This window comes from Poeciliopsis prolifica, unplaced genomic scaffold (assembly GCF_027474105.1).
Source record: "Poeciliopsis prolifica strain line A6 unplaced genomic scaffold, Auburn_PproV2 SCAFFOLD038, whole genome shotgun sequence".
Classification (NCBI taxonomy): domain Eukaryota; kingdom Metazoa; phylum Chordata; class Actinopteri; order Cyprinodontiformes; family Poeciliidae; genus Poeciliopsis; species Poeciliopsis prolifica.
In genome coordinates, this window is record NW_026562413.1 from 5,303,400 (window position 1) to 5,322,808 (window position 19,409).

Below are 19,409 nucleotides of genomic sequence, written 5' to 3' on the forward strand. Positions count from 1 at the left end.
TTTGTTTTATAGCCTGTTTAAAACAACTTTGCAACTTAATCCCTGACCTGTGTTGTGCGTTTATTGGTCTAAATGTGTGATTACCTGTCTGTTCATCTGAGCTGGGGACTAATTAGATGTCTGGTAGGTTATTGGTTGAATTGGGTTTTATTGATGGGTAGCAGAGTCAGGGGTGGGAGGGATTTTTAGGTTTTTACTTGTCCCAACATTTTAAAACCATGTATCATTTTCCTTTTATTTCTCAAGTATTTCCTAATTAATATAATGGCCAATGTAATTGCATTGGGGGGATATTCAGTTCATACTTGTGATCTGGCTCCACGTTTGGTTTTTCCCTCCACCACATTTGACCTTGAAAATTCCCCTCGATTAGCTTTTTTTTTTTTTTTTGCGTCTTCTCCTCTCCTGGCCCGTCCAATCCGAGTCCCCTAGCGGAGGAAAATGGGCCTACAGCGAGAAATTGAAAATAAGGATGAGCGCCATGTCTGATCCTCCGCCTGTGGAATAGAGCGGACGGCAGGGCGATCGTGTTCCCCGGGCCTGCGGTCCCTTCGGGCTTTCGGTGAGCAGTCATGGCCGACAGCGTGGGGATTCAACAAGGTTCGCCGGCCGTCGGAGCCGCGGGCCTGGTTCCGGCCGCTCCCGGAGCCGCGGGGACGGAAGGATCCGGCGCCGCTGGAGGATCTGCACGCATCGCCGCGAAGAAGGCGCAACTCCGCTCCTCGCCACGGCCGAAGAAACTGGAAAAACTCGGGGTGTATTCATCCTGCAAAGTATGCACAGTTTACACACGGTAGACCTTTAGAGCGCTGCAGCTTTGACGGTTTAATCCGCACGAAGAGCTTGTTTGGGTCGGTTGCAATAGTTTCATAAATGCAAGCGCAGCAAAGGAAGCCATTGTCGAACATCAGTGTTTTTTTTTTTACCCCCCTTTTAAAAAAAATGCCTACATGCACAAACCGGTTGACGAAACGAGCAGTGCTATTTTAAGAAGTTTTAAGTGTTGCACTCGGGCTCTTCAGCAGCGGCCCTGTCGCTGCAAGCACCGTGTTTTTACAGCGCTGCCCTGGCTCTGACAAGGTGGGGGGTGGGTGAGCGTAAACATTGGCTCAGCTCGGCTCGTCTTTTTTTTTTTTTTTTTTTTTTTTGGAGTCGCGGGCTGCTAGCAGAGACGCGGCGTCTCCTCTGTGTGCCAGTGGCGCCGTTTCACCGCGACGTCACCGGGGCGTTTAACCGAGCCAGGGCCGCCTGACAGAACACATCTGTCGGCACGCACGGAGAAGTTTGTGTCGCTTATGCAGCCACGGTCCGCAGAGGGGCGGGGGGTGGACTGGGGTCTTTGTTTTGACAGGGTGACAGCTGCGGGGGTGGGCGGAGTTTGTTGTCGTTCCAGAGCGCATGCTCAGAACAGCCCAGCCCAGCTGACCGTGGTGAGGTTTGGTGCTACAGCATGAAGTTCAAACACGGTGATGCATTTCAGAGTTTTTCTGTAATCTTGATGAGTATACAGCTCATAAAAACACAAAATTTAGTTGCTAAAAAATGTGATGTCGAGAGGAAAAAAAAAAAAACAAAACTTAATACAAGACTCTAAAACCGACAATTACATTTAATTAAAAAAAAAAAAACAACTCAGTTCTGAAAAGTTTTTGAAGCAAGTTTTGTAAAGGCACATCTGGCTGAGGTTGCAGAAACCTGGTCTGCAGGAAAAGGACCCCAGTCACCTGAGGTCCAGTCAGATGTTCAACAGGGAGCGTTGATTTACTTGGAAAGTCAAATCCAAAACACAACCAAATAAGGAAAAAATAAATACAGAACACAGCACTTCATGCTGTCTTCTGCTCACTCGCTTTGAATTTAATTTTCCAGCAGGATTTCACTCAAACTGCCGAAAAGTACTAATTCATGCAGAAAGAGGCCCGAACAAGTACCCAGTGGATGTAAATGTGTTTACGTACTTTTCACAAGACCTAGATTTCCAAGGTATTCATTCTTATATAGCATAGCTTTGTTTTTTGAGAAACTCGATTTAAATAAGCTGTAAACCATGATCGTCAAAATTTTATAGAGGCTCGACTTACAAATTTCACTGCTTGAATTGAAATACCAAAAAAAAAAAACATCAACATATGAATGATTTCCTTTATTAAAATGTATCTGATAACTGCACTGGCTTCTGTTCCTGACTCTACTGATTCTAGTCACGTTTTCCACAGGCCGAAGGAGCCTGCAAATGCAATGGCTGGAAAAGTCAAAACCCGCCTCCGACGCCTCCTCAAACTGACCAGCAATCCAACACAGTGAACTTGCAGGAACCTTGTCGGAGCTGTTCTCACACATTAGGTACTGAAGAAACGCACACAAAAAACACCTACAGCTCCTTTCAGTGTTTTCTTTGCCAACAGATTTCTCTTTCGTCCTCCTAGGTGATCACGTGACCCATCTTGAAAATGTCTCAGAGGAGGAAATGAACAGACTACTAGGTATTGTTTTGGATGTGGAGTATCTCTACACCTGTGTGCACAAGGAGGAGGATGCTGACACCAAACAAGTCTACTTCTCCCTCTTCAAAGTAACCTACCGCCCACCTCATCCTTACTTTTGAAGGCATTGCACAGAGGCGAAACAACACATTGTTCCGTTTCCCTGCAGCTGTTGAGAAAATCCATCCTGCAGATGGGTAAGCCGATGTTGGAGGCACAAGAGAGTCCGCCGTTTGAAAGGCCCAGCATTGAGCAGGTAAATCAAGTCTGGAAAAAAAAAAAGAATTAATGGCGTCACGTCACTGATCTCTCATTGTTCAAAAAGGGAGTGAATAACTTCGTCCAGTACAAATTCAGCCACCTGCCGTCAAAGGAACGACAAACCATCATGGAGCTGGCCAAGATGTTCCTGAATCAGATCAACTACTGGCAGCTGGAAACGCCCTCCCAGAGACGCCAAAGGGTGCCCAGTGACGACGTGGTGGGATACAAAGTCAACTACACCAGGTGATATCAAGCAGACTTAAATTCACCAGCGCCGCGTGATTTTTTTTTCCCCACGTTCTAAAACGCGCGCCTGTTTGCGCGCAGGTGGCTCTGCTACTGCAACGTGCCGCAGTTCTGCGACAGCTTACCGCGCTACGAGACCACGCAGATCTTCGGCCGGACGCTGCTGCGCTCCGTGTTCACTGTGATGAGGAAGCAGCTGCTGGAGCAGGCCAGACAGGAGAAGGACAAGCTGCCTCCCGAGAAACGCACTCTCATTCTCACACACTTTCCCAAGTAAGTGCAATTTATGTAAAAGTGTGCACAGGAAGAAAAAAAAAAAAGAACACTCACGCTTCTGCACCACAGATTTGTGCACATCCAATGGTATTCACAAAATGGCCGACAGCGACAACTCAGTCAGTTTGTCTTCAACTTAAAAGCTGCATCGTATAAGTTTGAAGAAATTCCTCTGTCGTGCCTGCTGATAGCATGTGCTTGTTCTAAAATGAAAACGAGCACTTTCTTCTTTTTTTTTAATTTTTTTATTTTTTTATGGCGGTTGGCAAGCAACTTGTTGATGCGCATTACCGCCATCTACTGGAATGGAGTGTGGATCGGAATTCGTACTTTCTTCTTTGATTTCCAATTTTGACTTCCAACGATTCACGTCCTGCTAAAGCGCACCCACTGGCGGTTGAACGAAAACTCCACAGAAAAGCGCACCGGGCTACAAGCCGCATGGTTGAAAGCGTGGGTGGGGGGTGTGGGGGGAGTAGTGGCTTATAGTCCAAAAAATACTGTGATGTCTGAAAGTGGGTCAGAAAAGGATTTCATCCAAAAGTATACATACATGTAACCAGAACATACAAAGCCAATAATTGTATTTGATGCAATTTGAAAATAGCAGTGCAGTTCAGTGTTGCATGTACAAACATCTTTGAATATAGTCATGTTCTAGCTGCGTTTTCCTCTCTCTCAGATTCCTATCAATGTTGGAAGAAGAAGTTTACAGTCACAGCTCTCCCATCTGGAGCCAAGACTTCTTGGTGGGAGCAACAGGAGGGCAGATTCCTGTCCACACAGGTGATGCAAACCCTCACTGACACATTTGTGACTGATATGGTGTTAATATATGGGCAAAAAGTGACACACACAATATATCTGTTCGTATTTATTCTGCTATTATCTATGCAGTGATAAGTGCTCCCCCAGTCGCCAGGCCCGTATACTACAGCACCAGTCCCGTGTCAGTGGACCCGTCCACTTGTGGAAGTGTGAGCCCTGCCAGGAAACCCGCCTCCGTTCTGGAGTCAAACCCAGGTATCGCAGAAAAAAACTTGCAATTACTCAAGTTGTCCCCTTAAATAATAAAATGGCACCTTTCCAGCTGATAATTGTCACGTCTGAAAATTCGTTCACTTCGCATGTTCAGTTTGTCGTCGCAAGGTCGTATCACGGACCAAAACGTGAGGCAAACGACACAAATAATGCTAACGTGGCTGGTGACGCTGAGCTCACTGTGAGCTACCTCTAAGTCCTGGTCGATGTCTGCCTTTTCCGTGAAGCAAACAACACAGAAGAAACATCGGGATTTCAAAGAGCGCTTTGTACCGTGTCTGTCTTGGTTTCACAGTGGGAGAAAAGCGAAAAGCCTCAGAGCCGCTTCACCATGAAGAGAACAAGAGACCCAGGGTGGTAGGGGACATCCCCATGGACCTCATCAATGAAGTCATGGCAACTATCAGTGACCCTGCCACCATACCAGAGGTAACCTTTAAATGAAAGCAGAGGGTAGGAAAAAAAAAAAAAAAAAAGGAAGCGCATGGATTATGTAACATTCTAGAATCAAATTTATTGAATATGGCTGCACTGTTTTGTAAAAGTCAGTTATTTCTTAAAGTAGGAGTTAATTCCCTCACTGAGTAACTTTTTAAATTAAAGTTTGGGTTTTAGGCTACAGCAATTTAAGAAATTATTTGATTTATTATTTTTCTGTGACACTAATGACTCAGGTTGCTGTATTTGCCTCACATTCTCAGCGTATTCAACCCTACGTTGCCAGCTGCGTTAAAGCATCATATAACAATGTTAAGTGGGGTTCTGTCCTTAATAATTTGAGGACGACATATGTTTTTATGATGGCAACAGGATGATCATGGGTCTTTTACACCTCTCTCCTGGTCAGACGAGTCTGCTGTCTGCTCATTCTGCCCGCGATGAAGCCGCCCGCCTCGAAGAGCGGAGAGGAGTTATCGAATTCCACGTCATCGGGAACTCGCTCAATCAGAAGCCCAACAAGAGGATCCTGATGTGGCTCGTCGGCCTTCAGAACGTCTTCTCCCACCAGCTTCCCCGGATGCCCAAAGAATACATAACCCGACTGGTCTTTGACCCGTGCGTATTTCTGACTTGTCGGTTTATTATTGTTACCCGTGTTCAGAAAGGCATTAGGGTAATGAGGTCGCCCGTGTCCCTTTCCTGGCAGGAAACATAAAACGTTGTCTTTGATAAAAGATGGCCGGGTCATTGGAGGGATCTGTTTCAGGATGTTCCCATCGCAGGGCTTCACAGAGATTGTATTTTGTGCTGTCACATCTAATGAGCAAGTCAAGGTGAGAACAGTCTCTCAGGCATTTCACTTCCTGTTGTTTATCTGTAGTGCTGTGAAAAGTATGCACAATTTATTTAATTTTTTTTTTTTTTTTTTTTTGATTGTGGCATTTTGGCCTCACTTAAATGTCACAATCATCAAATTTTAACATCAGATAAAAGTAATTAAGTAAATACAAAATGCAGTTTTCAGATGATTATTTTAATAAATTACTTTTATATAAACTGTCTATAAAGATGAAGACAGCTTAAAAGATGTGAAAAAGCAACACATTCTGCCGAAATATAATGGTATTATAAAATAGATGAGAAAACTTGGTTGACAACTGGACGGGTTAAAAATGACTCCTGTAAACCACACGGAGACATTTCTGACAAATCCACAGTTTCTGGACTTTATTGCGATTAAAATGTGTCGTAGCATCACAACTAAAATGGCCGTTTAAAATGACTGTTGAGCACCGATTATTGCAAATAGTTGGGTGTAGTTCTTGTGTCACACAGCTTTTTCACATGCAGAAAAAAAATGTACTTGTCTTAAAACATCATTTTTCAAAGCTGTGTTTTCTGATCTTTGGTGGCAGGGCTATGGGACCCATTTAATGAACCATCTAAAGGAATATCACATAAAACACGAAATACTCAACTTCCTCACTTATGCTGATGAGTACGCAATCGGGTACTTCAAGAAACAGGTAACGGTCCATCTAGATGAAGAGATGTAAATGGCATCAAATTAGTTTTAGAATTGATCGTTTTGCTTTTATCCTTCTCAGGGTTTTTCAAAGGACATTAAGGTCCCCAAAGCCAAGTACATGGGCTACATCAAGGATTACGAGGGAGCCACACTGATGGGCTGCGAGCTCAACCCCAGCATCCCCTACACAGAGTTCTCTGTTATCATCAAGAAGCAGAAGGAGGTACCCGAGTGCTTATTTGATAAGGTCTTGCGTCTCGCTCCGTTCTCAAACTCAGCCTCTCCTGTGTCTCCGTCAGATCATCAAGAAGCTGATAGAAAGGAAGCAGGCCCAGATCCGAAAGATCTACCCGGGACTGTCCTGTTTTAAGGACGGGGTCCGGCAGATTCCCATCGAGAGCATTCCCGGCATACGTACGTTACTGAGAACTTAACGGCACACACTATAGAAATATAAGCCGATATTAGTCTGTTCTGAATGCTTCGAGGATATTGAATGTTTTTTTGTTTTTTTTGGTTATATCAAAAGGTGAAACTGGCTGGAAGCCTGCAGGAAAGGGGTAAGAGTGCTGGAGTTCACCTTTCAGTCCTTCAAAGAATAATTTGTTGAATAGATTTTAATAATATAAATAAATTTAGACAGATGAAAGCAAGATATTTAAACTAGGACAAGAAACAGCAGTCAATAATTTATTCACTCTTTAATTTTTATTTTATTTTTTGCTGTAGGAAGGAATTGAAGGACCCTGACCAACTTTACAGCACATTGAAAACCATTCTGCAGCATGTGAAGGTAAGGCACCATCACGGTTCCCTTCTAATGACAACATTAGAAGGGTCAGGTTGCCTTGGAAAAGCTAATGTAAGAAAACGGATGGCCGGATTGATGGTTTGATTGATTGAAAAGTTGAATGAGTGGATGGACCTTTTCTTTCTTTTTTTAAGAAATGTTGGTAGTCAAATCTGACAGAAAATATAGTCTGCTCTTTCTATCCATACTTTTCCAGACCTGGAAAGGTTTCCAACAAAACGTGGGACAAAGTTAATGGGACAAATGATTTATTCCTGTAACATAACTTCCACAAAGGGAATGCTGGGAGTGATTTATATTGTAAGAACGGCTGTTTGTCTCCTTCTTTTTCCTTTAGTCAGGAATATGTAAGTGAAACAACTGCATTCCTGAAATTCTCAATTTCCCTTTGAAGATCAAGGCTGGACGTGACTTAAACGCATCTTTGTTCTGCTCCACCAGTCCACTCTGTGTCATCTCCTGTTCATCTGATTAAAGATTGAATCTAAATCTTAGAGATTTTGTGTTTTGGAGAGCGAAATGATTTGATCCTGCTTGTGTACAGCTCTAACAAAAGCACAAAACATATTATTTCGGACCAGAAGCCTCACCAAAATATAAAAAGAAAACGTTTTGCTGTGTGTGTGTGTTTCAGAATCATCAGAACGCCTGGCCTTTTATGGAGCCTGTGAAGAAAACAGAAGCACCTGGCTACTACCAAGTCATTCGTTTCCCCATGGGTGTGTATGGCTGTGGTCTGTTTCTATAAATATTACACACTCATATGAAGTCATTTTTCTTCTTAGCTCTGTTTTTGCTTTTCAGACAGCAACAACCTCTGTAAACACAAAAAGCGGTTTTCTAATTGAATTTATTAAAGGTGAAAGCTTTCCAAGGCAACCTGGCCTTATGTGAAAAGAATAAACTGGCTCTGCTGCTGCATGCAGCAACAAAACATTTGCAGCAACTGGCAATGAGTTTTTTTTTAGATCTATATGAGGTAGCCCACTGTTCATAGAAAAACAAGCACGAATGAAATGTCACGCCACGACGTCTCTGTCAGGTTAAACTCCAGACTTTGACTAAGCCAATTCAAAGCCTTTGATTATTGAGCCATTCAGAGGCGGTGCCCTTCAGGTAGTCGTTCTGCCTGACGTACATTTAAGGCCACAAAATGGTGGTCAAACATTCGCCTTCCAGATTTTCTGCTAGAGAGAAGAATGTATGGTTCCATCAGTTAGAGCGAGTTGTCCAGGTCCAGAAGAAGCAACATGTCTAAATGTAGATTTAATGCGCTTTATTTTTTTGAAATGCTATTCCTGTAACCCCATAAACAACTTCCAAAAAGTTCAATTTTTTTGTCTCATTGATCCACAGAAGCTTTTTCCAAAGTCTTGGGCATCATTGAGATTTTTGGAAAATGTGAGATGAGCCTTTTAGGATCTTTTTTGGCCGGCCGTGGCTTTTAGCTTTTGGAATGACCAAAAATAACTGATTATTCCCAGGCCCTTATATTTAAACCATAAACCGTGACCTAACAAATGGTAAATTAACTCAACTTATGTTGAGCTTTTCAAGTCGTGGACAAGAAAAACGCTTTGGGCAAACACCCAGCAGCACTCACTATGTGCAGACCAGTTGACAACTTGGGGCTACGTACTTTACCAAAGACGATATCAACACAGAGGAATCTACAATCCAAGTCACAATTTTCTGGTTGATGAATGTTCATGTAAATGACTTCGATTCCAGCTTTCCACAGCCATCTTATAAACCCTGTGAAGCTTCAGATGTTCTTTAGGTGTAATGTTGATTGTCAGGTTGGTTCACCAGTTTCACGTTTCCTCAACTTGTGGATAATGGCTTTCTCCGTGGTTTGCTGGAGTCTCAACGCCTTAACAATGGATTTGTGACTCTGTCTAGACTGCTGAGATGCCAATGTCTTAATCATCTGTTATTGAATTGCTTTAGATTGGGGCGTGGTGGATTGCCTTTTGAGATATTTTGACCTAGTGTATGTTGTCAGACGGGTTCTGTTCAAATGACTGCTTTAGTCTACAGGTGTGGTAAGTTCATCTTAATTCAGCTTTACAAAAAATATGTGATAAATCACATTGATTTAATGACCGAACAAGTCAAGTTTCTATGTGTAGCACATTTCAGCAGCAAGGTAAAAAAAAAATTGACATAAACAAGAAAACCCTTAATTTGATCTAAGGTTAAAGTTGTTTAACAACTTTTTAAAGTTTCATTTTGTTTTCACCCACAGACCTGAAGACGATGAGCGAGCGCCTGAAGAGCAGGTACTACACGACGCGGAAGCTTTTCATGGCCGACATGCAGCGCGTCTTCACCAACTGCCGCGAGTACAACGCTCCGGAGAGCGAGTACTACAAGTGTGCCAACATACTGGAGAAATTCTTTTACACCAAGATCAAGGAGGCAGGCCTCATCGAGAAGTAGACTAAAGACGAGAGGTTTTCCTTTCAAGAAGCCTGGCGCGGGTTGGGTTAGCGGGTAATGCAGAAGACAATAAAATAAGAAAAGGATTGTTGATTGTGGAATTGGTAACAGGATCATATCTTATGTTTAATGCATGCTGGCCTACGTCCTGAATCAGTTCTTTGTGTGAAAGATTTGCCCAGAGGGATGTAGACACTCAAGAACGGAGACTATTTCTGATTGTAAAAAAAAAATAATAATAATTTTTTTTTTGTGCATCCCCAAAAATTGAGAAAGCTTCCATCATTTGTTTTTAAAAATTAATAAAACGTTGACAGCTCTTTTTTTTTTAAACAGATCTAACTTTATCCTCTCTGTTTACACAGCCTCTTAGTGTCTACCTTTCTCCTCTGTTGACTCAGGTTGTCATGTGAAGGAGCCAAATGTTTGATGGATTGAGTTTTTAAGAAAAGTGTTTCCTGTGAGAAAAACAAGCTGGAGCTTCCCTGTCTAACTGCAGCTATGAGCATGTACAGCACTAAGGTTCAAGTTTGTCTGTGATGAGTTTATCCTGCCAAAAGAGGAGTATAACCTTTAAATTTTGTACATATTTTAATCATCTTGAAGCACCTATGCCCAATGTATATTTTAAATATATATACCTAAAGTACATTTCCCCCATTAACCCACAAAAGGGCAGTTCGACTATCAAAATGCACTTTCCTCCCCCTCCAAGTATTAACAGGAATTATTGCCTATTCTTTCTTCTACTTTTGGATTACACTGTCAACTTCAGAACTACTTTAATTATCTAGAGTTTATTCTTATTTATGTGCTTTAATTCAGAAGAATTATGTTTAAGACAAGGTCTTAATTTATCTTATTTTTGTCCTGCAGACGGAGATTGATAACTTTATACTTTGGAGATAAATGAAAAGATTGTGCAATACAATGTAGTTTTGCTGTTTTGTAAAAAAGGTGTTTGTACTTTCCAAACTTTGGGAAAAATAATCTTTTTTAATATGTCTGTAAAAATATATATATATTTCATGCTCTTTGTACAATTGGTTTTATTGACCTAGAATTAGCCTATTTTGTAGACTAAATAAAACAAATGTGAGGCTAACTTGGTGTTTTGTGACTTTGTTTTGAAAAGTTTCACCCATCAAATCATTTGAGTGGTTTTAAAAGTTTATTGTCACATACAGTACAATAGAGAAGTAACAATACACAGATGTTGCAGAGCATAGAATTAAAAAATATTATAATCCAACCATTTTTGGAGAAAATCATCTACATTTCTATGGAGATAAAAACAAGAATAAGGGAATTTAAATCAAGAAAAAATTGATCACGATTACACTATCACAAAGAAAACCTTCAGACATAAAAAAATGAGAATCCTCCGGGAAGCTGCCTTCAATGACACCCAACAAAAGACTCGTTGTACTTCTCAAATGGCTGCTGGCTGCAAGAGTTCCTGGATTTCTGCACTGACCTCCTGCCAGACTTCTGCTTGAAAATGGGAGAGCGAAGAAACTGCAGGTCTGTAAACTTGTCTCCACGCCGAAGTTTTCTGTGAGGAAGTTACAAAACATCATTGTTCAGTCATATTTTAGTGAGATAATAAGTGAACTACTGAAAGGACTTACGCATTTAACGACGGCTCCTTGTAGTCGACGGTCATGGTGCAGCGGCGTTTCCGTGCGGGAGCGTCGGAGCGGCGTGGGCCGACGCAGGAGAAATTACGATAGGCTGCAGGGGACATATTGGTCACGTCACACAGACTCAAGCCCCGCCCTGCTGACCTTACACCAACCCCACCTGTGGAAATGCGAGGAAAGATGTGATGGAATGGAAATGGAAAAAAGTAAATTGGTGCAGATTGAATCACATACAAACAAAAGTGAAGAATTAAAGCCTGGAGCTCAATAAACCCAAAGATTAAAAAAAAGAAAAAAGTTTTTTCCCCTTCCGAGAGGAAGAGTTGAGTATAACTTACGTTTCTGGCATGTTTTGATCCTGGGTGTTTGGCTCGATAAACGAGAAGCATTTTCACAAGACGGTTCTCCAAAATTGGACAGGACGGTATCTATTCTCATCATCTCGGCCTCGACCAGAGGGCTGACAGCAGGGAAACCGTCCTCCATTCCGTCCTTCTGAAGTTCTGAAAGAAACAACTTTTAGGTTGGTATAAATCCACATAGCCTGCTCCCACAAACTACAAAAACAAGAAAGACCTACTAAAAATTTTTTAAAAAGCTCATTTTTATGATGCAGTGAGTTAAAACAAAAAATCTAATATTTCCAGATTTCCAGTTTTTTTTCCCCAGGAAATTTTTGCTCTAAGATGCAAAGCAGCTCAAATAATCTATAATAGAAATTTTTATAGCAGTCAAACTTTTAACTACAGAAGCTGCAAAAATCACAGACGGTAAAAGAAGGTAAGAAGAAGAGATGGAGGGATAGAAAGTTTTAAAAACTTTTAAATAGGGAACATTTCAGATTTCTCCACACTACACGAAACTTCAGCTACGTTCAGTGAAAAATATGAATAAATGAACCAGCTTTTACTCACTTTGGTGACTCTCTTCACCCTTTCCAGAATGTGCCACCTCCAACTTCGACTCCTCGTCCCTAAAGACTAATCAACAGAAAAATGGACATTTTCAGTGGTACCAATGAAACAAGGAGAAAAACACTAAGCTTCTACTGTGAAAACTCACCAGAAATCTTTGGGGTGCGAGGGATGTTTTCCTTTTTCTTGACAATCATTGAGCGCCGGCCTCTGCGAGTGGTGACGACTTTGGTTTTAACAGGAGAGGACCGTCTCCCTCTGGTCTTCTGAGGGACGTACAGGCTGTCTTCCGACTCTGAGGATGGCGATGATGAGCTGGTTTCGCTCTGTTTGGGAACAGCTGCCGAGTCTTCAGCTTGCGTCTCTTCGCTAATGGGTGTCGCCGGCTGATTCTCCTCGACTTTCGCCTTGAACGGCGTGATGTGGACAGTTTCCTCACATTCAAAGTCAAACGTATCGTTGAATCCCAGTGACGTGTTGAGCTTGTTGCTCTGAGGCGGGGGAGCAGCTTTTCCCCGTGTGGCCGCGCGCTCCCGACTCTTGGAGCGAGCTCTGGGTTTGGGATTCTCCCAAGGCTTCTTTAGCGGGACCCGATCGGGTTTGCGGCCTCTGTCGGGTTTCCGTGGAGCTGGTTCAGGTTTGGAGCGAGGCTGCTGGGTTTGTTTCCTGCCAGGCTGTGTTCTTTTGGGACGGACTGGCTCAGGTGTTGAGTGATGCAACTCCTCTGTGTCACTGACATCCGCCGCCTCTGGTTCTGGGTGGTTCTGATTCAGACCTGAACTCTCACCGTGAATAGGGCTTGGTAATACGGTCCTAAGATCAGTAGCCAGGTCTGCATTGCTCAACCGCCGTTGTTCTTGCACGCGCTCAGAGCGCCTCCTGCGCTCTGAGCAGGAACCGTGCCGACGCCTCACACTCACCGTGGATGGCAGAGCAACCTCTTTGTCACAGCTAATGTGTCTGTTCTTTTTAGAAAGAGGGGAGTCTACGGAGAAATGGTTTTAAAATGAATACAAAGGTTTTAGTATGTTGAACACGAGTTGCTTTAATTAATACAGCAGCAATTTCCAGCTAATAATTTATAATAGTAACTCAACGAAAACAAAATGAACCAAAAATTACAATAAAAACACTCAATTTTGCAGGTGCCTTTTCTATATTTTCACTCTAGCCAAGAATCAAAATCAGAGATGAGTGATCCAATATTAATATCTGAATTGGTCCCAAAATTGGAAAAAAATAATAATTCTAGAGTGAGTATTGGTGAGGATGTGCACGACCCATAAGATCAGATGCAGTCAGTCTAATTCTATGCTTTGTGCTCTTAGTGATGTTATGATTTATTATTTACTTTACTCAAATTTAGAATCCCTAATATCACTTTCTGAACCACATGAAAAAAGGTTTGCTGCAGTTTATTTTTTTATAAATTGTTTTTATCGGATTCTGTTTGTTTTACATTGGCTGCTTTACTCCTAATTGAACTGACTGAACAAATAAAAGTTGAGTTGTTTGTGCACGTTTGACCAAAGTTGTGAAACTATTGGTGTATTTAAGTTTACAGTAGAGGTGCCGAGTTGTCAAATACATTTGTAATTGAGAAAGATTTAAATTGTGTTTAAAAGAAACGTTTTAAGTCAATCCAGCTGTTTTTCTGCAGAGGATCATATCGGCCGATACTAAATGTCAGATATCTATATTAATATTAGAAGTTAAAAAATGAGAGGATCAGCTCATATCTAATCTACACAACAGCAAATAATTATACAGAAAGCAATAATCCTTGCACAAAATGTAAACAACAGATAAATCTACCTTAAAAAAATAAAATAATGAAATACCAGGACAAATTGGTGAAGTGTCGCACAAAGAGAGCTGATCAAGCTGCTGACTGCTGCGCTTCCTCCTGAGATTTAAAACAAAACAAATGCCAACAATAAATGCAGGATGAATGACGTACAGCAGGGGTGCTCAAAGCATCGGCCGGTGACTGAGAAGCTGCTGTATGTCTAATGCAAAAAAGAAAACACTTCTGCATTTTCAACTCACCTGTCCGAATTCTGAAGGTTTGGGGTTTCCTGTTGGATCCCTGTTGGTTTAGCCTCCATCAAAAACATAAATAAATGCAACATTGAAAACACATAATGTACATAATATAAACGTAAAAAGTGTACTGTGATATCTGGATACCTAAATAACACTGTGGATAAAAAAACAAACAAAAAAAAAGAAGTATTTGAACAAGAAATGGGCATCATTATCTGAGAGTGTACCTGTAAAGCACTTGCTGCCAGCGCCTCCTGCTCCTTGAGCTTCCTCTTGAGCAGAAGCAGGTGAAGGAAGAGGGCTTGCTGCTCACGCTTCAGCTGCAGGATCACCGCGTTGGCTTGCCTCACTTTCTCCTTCTCAGCTTGCAAGGCCACAGCCAGCGCTGTATTATTCTGTTGCACGCCTTTAAGGATGGTGTGTGTTGAACTGGATGCTGAGAGAAAATAGAAACACATAATAGGATTTTTACAAATTTATTTATGAAGCACATAAAAAATATCAAGCTGTCTCAAAGTGATGAATGAAAGAGACACAACCAAGAGATAACACAGATACGAAAACACTCACATAAAATAGAACGCAGACAATAAATAGAGATGTTCAGTATTTGGTTAGAAGGTTCATATAAGAGATATAAAAGCTAACAGGAAATTGTGTTTTGGTTTAGAAAATACTTATATTAGATACATTTTATTATTCTTATTCAAATTAATGCCAGAATGGATCAAATTATCACTACAGAGCATCAAAAGCACAAAGAGAAATGTGGCATCTTTCGAAGAACCAGGAGTCCAAAACAGCAAGTAAAACTCAAATGCAGAAAATAAAACGTCACAAATCTGAAAGTGGAATCAATTGATTTGATGTGAACAAGGACCTGCTCCATGTCCCTAAAATGTTATCCCATAAGTATTCTGAAATGATACTCAGGGTTAGGTGTGTACTCCTTTTTGAATGGGAAATATTTAGTAATAAGGTGTAAACAATGCAATCAGATTCACTTGGATTTAAACTCTTCCAGTGTAGCAGCTGGTCTTCGCCCCATTTAGTTTGTATAGAGCTGCTCTTCTGTGAGCTCTTAAACGACCCGAAGCTCGAAGTTGCAAACAAACACCTTACCTGTGGTTTTGTTCATCATTCTTGACCGTCCCCTGCTTGGAGCTGCAGCATTAGCCAGCTGTTTGTTCCTCTTCTCCTTCATCCTCTCCTTGATGTCCTCCAAACTTTGTTGGAAGGACTTCTTCTGGACTCTCTCTCTCACCATGGTTCAAGATCTACGCGAGTTATGAACATGTAAATCAACATATGTTTCCTGATCTATGCGCTTAGTTGTTTGCCACAACGACATACCGGGCTTAAACCTAACAGCGCCGTTAGCTAAACAACCAAAAGACAGGCGTCGTTACCGTTCGCTGAAGCGCACGGCTAGTTTCAGCAACAAGAGGCCTGATCATATTTATGTATGAAAGAAAGGCACGTTCAACCTACCGGAATATGTGTTTTACGATGAATTTTAACTTCGCTTCTTTCTCTATTGAGAAATACGTGGGAAAAAGAAAAATTAAGAAAACAGGGTATCAACAGAATCCATTTTTCTAACGTCGTCTTCGGAGGGTGGACTTTCGAATTCAGAACCGCGACTGCTGATTGGTAGAAGTGCGACTTGACGTAACTTCCGTCTTTCAAGTGAAGGGACTGTTCGCTAGATGTCGCTGATGTACAGAAAATAAACCACGTCGTTTTCCACGAGTGATATCTGGAAGTCAATTTTCACCATGTCAGTGATGGAAATTAAAAATATCTTCTATGCTTCTTTATTTCTTGGATATATTTTACGATCACTTGAAGGGATTGACTGGAAAATAAATCAGTCACAATTATCACTTTTTAATTAGTTATATTGAGGTTTAATTCCCAATTCTGACTTTCATATTAAGAGTAATGATATTCAGTAATAGGTTTAATCTTAAAAGTCATAGTTTTTAACACAGGGTTTCAATATTTTAGTATAAATTTGACCTCCGAATTCAGTATTCTAAGTTATAATTATTCATTTCAAAGCAGTTGCTGAATCTTGACTTTGAAAGTTATTGACATATAATTAAGTCAATAATTATGGCATGAAAAGGAATAATCTTGACTTATTTTGACTTTCAAATGAGTAGGATATTTAGATTAATAATTCTGACCCTCAACATCATATTTAAAGTAGCAGAAACAAAATTCAAGTGTTAATCAGATTTGAAAACCTCATAATTCACAGTTTTGTTTTGTTTTTTTCATTTAAGTGACAGCTCCCAAAGTCATGTTTTACTTGGTATTCCTTATTTGTCTGAGTCTGAAAAGTGCACAATTGCACTGCAACTCAATTATCTAATTGAAATTCTTGGTGCCTCATACAGTCGCTTTCCAAACCTTTGCTGCCTGTGTACCGGAAACAAACAAACCACACAGGAGTTATGCACCACCAGGAACTGAGGGCCTAATAAACTCAAAGATTGCTGATTATATGTAAACATCTTTAAAAATGTAAATTGGGTTGAGACTCATCAAGGGTCAGACTCATTTTGCTCCACCAAAATGAATATTTATAATTGACTGCTGCAGATAAGAGTACAGCACAGTGCAGAGTGCTGTGCTGCATGTGGATAGAGCAGATAATTGTGTTAATCTTGGAGCCTTTTGCCAGGCAGCATTTTCAGTCTTGTTCCTTGAGATTTTTCTAAACCTCTTAAGGCCCGTTGAAGCTAAGATTACACAGTCAATTATTAGATGAAAGCACTTTTTAATTTCCCTAGTTTGTCTTCTGACACTCTCTTCAAAAGTCCACGTTCCTGCCCTCTTGTTTTCAACAGCCAGCTTAAATCAACACCCCAGTGTGTTAATGCATTTACACAGATCTCCCCATTAAAACTACCCTAAATTCATCAGCACCTCATTACCTCCTGTCCAAGCTTTAGCTCAGTAAATGGTCTGTAAATTTTGCATTACCTTATATTGCATGATCGTCTGTGCTTTCGTTGAATTTAAAAGTCAAAGTGAAACACGGCATGACTTGCTTTTGGCAAGGCACAATGAAAAAAGTTGCTCCTTTCCTGCGGGTCATGAAGGCTAATATAATTCAGTTCAGAGCATCAGCATCAGAGAGCGTGTCCATACCAGCTGAATGCCACTGTGACATTTAGCAACGTTTTTTTCTTGCATAAGAAAAAGGCTCTATAGTCAGATTTTGTAAGATGTTAAAGTTGTTCACATACATAACACACCATTCTTCAGCCCAAAAAATGAATAAACTATTAGAGCACTTTGTAAAAGTTATAAAGGTTAAAGTCATCTACAGAAATGTACAGTAAATTTTTTCATAGCAACGTGTGACCCAAGTATTTTCTTTTTTTTTTTTTTACTGTCCATGCTAAATTTTGTTTTACAGCAGTGCATTTTATTGTTGCTCATTTAAACTTTGAGTCGACAGTGTGCCAGTGTAATGTGGTTAGAGCAGCCAGAAGGTTCATGCAGTTTGCATGTTTTTTCCCCTCTTTTTATTTTTGAAAAACTTTCAAAGTAAATGCAGCAACAAGCAAATGTATTGCTTGTTGCTGCACTTAATGTGACGCAAGAAAGGACTTCTTGGGCCATAGATCACCCTTTACTCAGTGACAGCCAAGGTTACTTAATACACTCTTACTGGCTTTGCTTTTCTTTTTTAATTTCACCTACGGCTAATTAAAGGTAGTTATTTTCAGAACGTTTGTTCAGTCTGATAAACAAGCCAAATCGAAATGCATTTATAATTTATTTAACATGACTACACGTGGTAGCTTTCTTAACTGACATAATCTCATGTTTTGTCAAGTCAAGCTTGAAAGGAAGGGTGTGCAGAGACTGGGAAGGTGACGCACAACACGTTAATGATCCAACTGGAACATGTGGCAGGCCATCGTGTTCTGAAGCTTTGCAAAACTAAGGAACATCTCCAAGTATGACAAATCATGCACAAATTTTTTAGTGCATGAAAAAATATAATCATATTATGTTCTGACCATTGCTATAAGAGTCTTGTTTGTCAGATTAAAAGTACCTTTTGAAAATAACTTTTAAGCAGCGATTACACATATTTTTCATTCAGCCCACATTTCTGTGTCTAAAAATAGTTGTATTGGTTTGCTTTAATATTCTAATTTTAAATGTCATGTTTTCATTAACTGTAAGCATAAAAATACATAAATAAGTGCTTTCAAACATCTATTGATGAAATTGATGAAATAGTGATGATATATAGAGTTGAATGCACATATGCGCAACAAATATGAGCATTCTGCATATTGTTGCTGATTTATGTGGTGATTTTATTTTTAATTGTTTACATTTTTTTTACCTGAAAAAAAAAGAAAACACCTGAAATATGCTGATCAATTTTCAGAAATTCCTCCATAAAACAGTGGCGGAAATATAAATTAAATAACTTGCCAGTGTTTGTGTTGCATATTGAATCTGTCCACATGGGACAAAATATGTGTTGCTGTCAACACCAACAGTGGTTTGGGACTCGGGTGTGCCACACTGCACCAATGTAGACCATGTAAAACTCAAGAAATGTATTTTGAATTTTATTGTTCATCAAATGTACAGTGTTTTCATGCTTACATGGCACGTGATTTTATTCACTTTAATGTAGTTTTGCACTTGGGAACAGGGGTTGCCAAATGCTGAATCTGAACTGACGTGAGAAATCCAGCTGGGAAACCTCTAATAAAATCTGAAATTGTAGTGTATTAAAAAGTGACATTTTGACGTCATTTCTAGAAGAACCACTTCGGTGTCTGTCATCGTCTGGCCTCCGACCCAAACAGAGGAGGTTAAAGATACAGAGGAGTTTGACATAGCTACAGTGCCGCCTATTTAAAACATATGACTTCAGCAGAGTGTGTCAGATGTGACCGTGGCGTAAAGCATACAAACAGTTCTGTGTTTCATGCCCGGCATGCATTTTCTCCCTGGGACTATACGCTCATAAGTCGCTGACGGATTTGCAGCAGCAAAGCTTTATTAAGACCCCAAAAAAGCTATGATAAATTCTAACATATGTGGGATTTTAGCAACAGGTGTGGGATTTTAGAGTGGGCTTGGTGACTAAGACATCATTCTGTTACAAAGTGCCCATACAGACCTGTAATGACGCACTGTTTTAACAATAACATCACTCGTGTTTACTTAAAAGGTAATATTCTTTGCTAAAAGCCTGCAAATGTCACAGCTGTTCTCTCACAGTGG

At 40.6% G+C, this 19,409-nt stretch overlaps 2 protein-coding genes across 2 annotated transcripts; one reads left to right on the forward strand and one right to left on the reverse strand.

Moving 5' to 3' along the window:
* The first annotated feature begins 417 nt into the window (after positions 1 to 417).
* On the forward strand, positions 418 to 9,774 carry kat2b (K(lysine) acetyltransferase 2B). Its single transcript, XM_055054020.1, has 18 exons — positions 418 to 773; positions 2,217 to 2,343; positions 2,427 to 2,572; positions 2,653 to 2,739; positions 2,809 to 2,990; positions 3,075 to 3,266; positions 3,952 to 4,055; positions 4,167 to 4,292; positions 4,606 to 4,739; positions 5,158 to 5,366; positions 5,458 to 5,584; positions 6,167 to 6,277; positions 6,359 to 6,502; positions 6,579 to 6,693; positions 6,809 to 6,839; positions 7,009 to 7,072; positions 7,725 to 7,809; positions 9,339 to 9,774. The coding sequence occupies exons 1-18, from the start codon at positions 573 to 575 to the stop codon at positions 9,530 to 9,532; spliced, it is 2,379 nt and encodes a 792-aa protein (XP_054909995.1). The 5' UTR covers positions 418 to 572; the 3' UTR covers positions 9,533 to 9,774.
* Positions 9,775 to 10,684: 910 nt separating this feature from the next.
* On the reverse strand, positions 10,685 to 15,764 carry sgo1 (shugoshin 1). The gene is made up of 10 exons (XM_055053637.1): positions 15,627 to 15,764; positions 15,258 to 15,412; positions 14,363 to 14,571; positions 14,139 to 14,191; positions 13,931 to 13,995; positions 12,238 to 13,074; positions 12,090 to 12,155; positions 11,514 to 11,678; positions 11,164 to 11,335; positions 10,685 to 11,087 (listed from the first exon to the last, which is right to left on the reverse strand). The coding sequence occupies exons 2-10, from the start codon at positions 15,400 to 15,402 to the stop codon at positions 10,931 to 10,933; spliced, it is 1,869 nt and encodes a 622-aa protein (XP_054909612.1). The 5' UTR covers positions 15,403 to 15,412; positions 15,627 to 15,764; the 3' UTR covers positions 10,685 to 10,930.
* Positions 15,765 to 19,409: the final 3,645 nt, after the last annotated feature.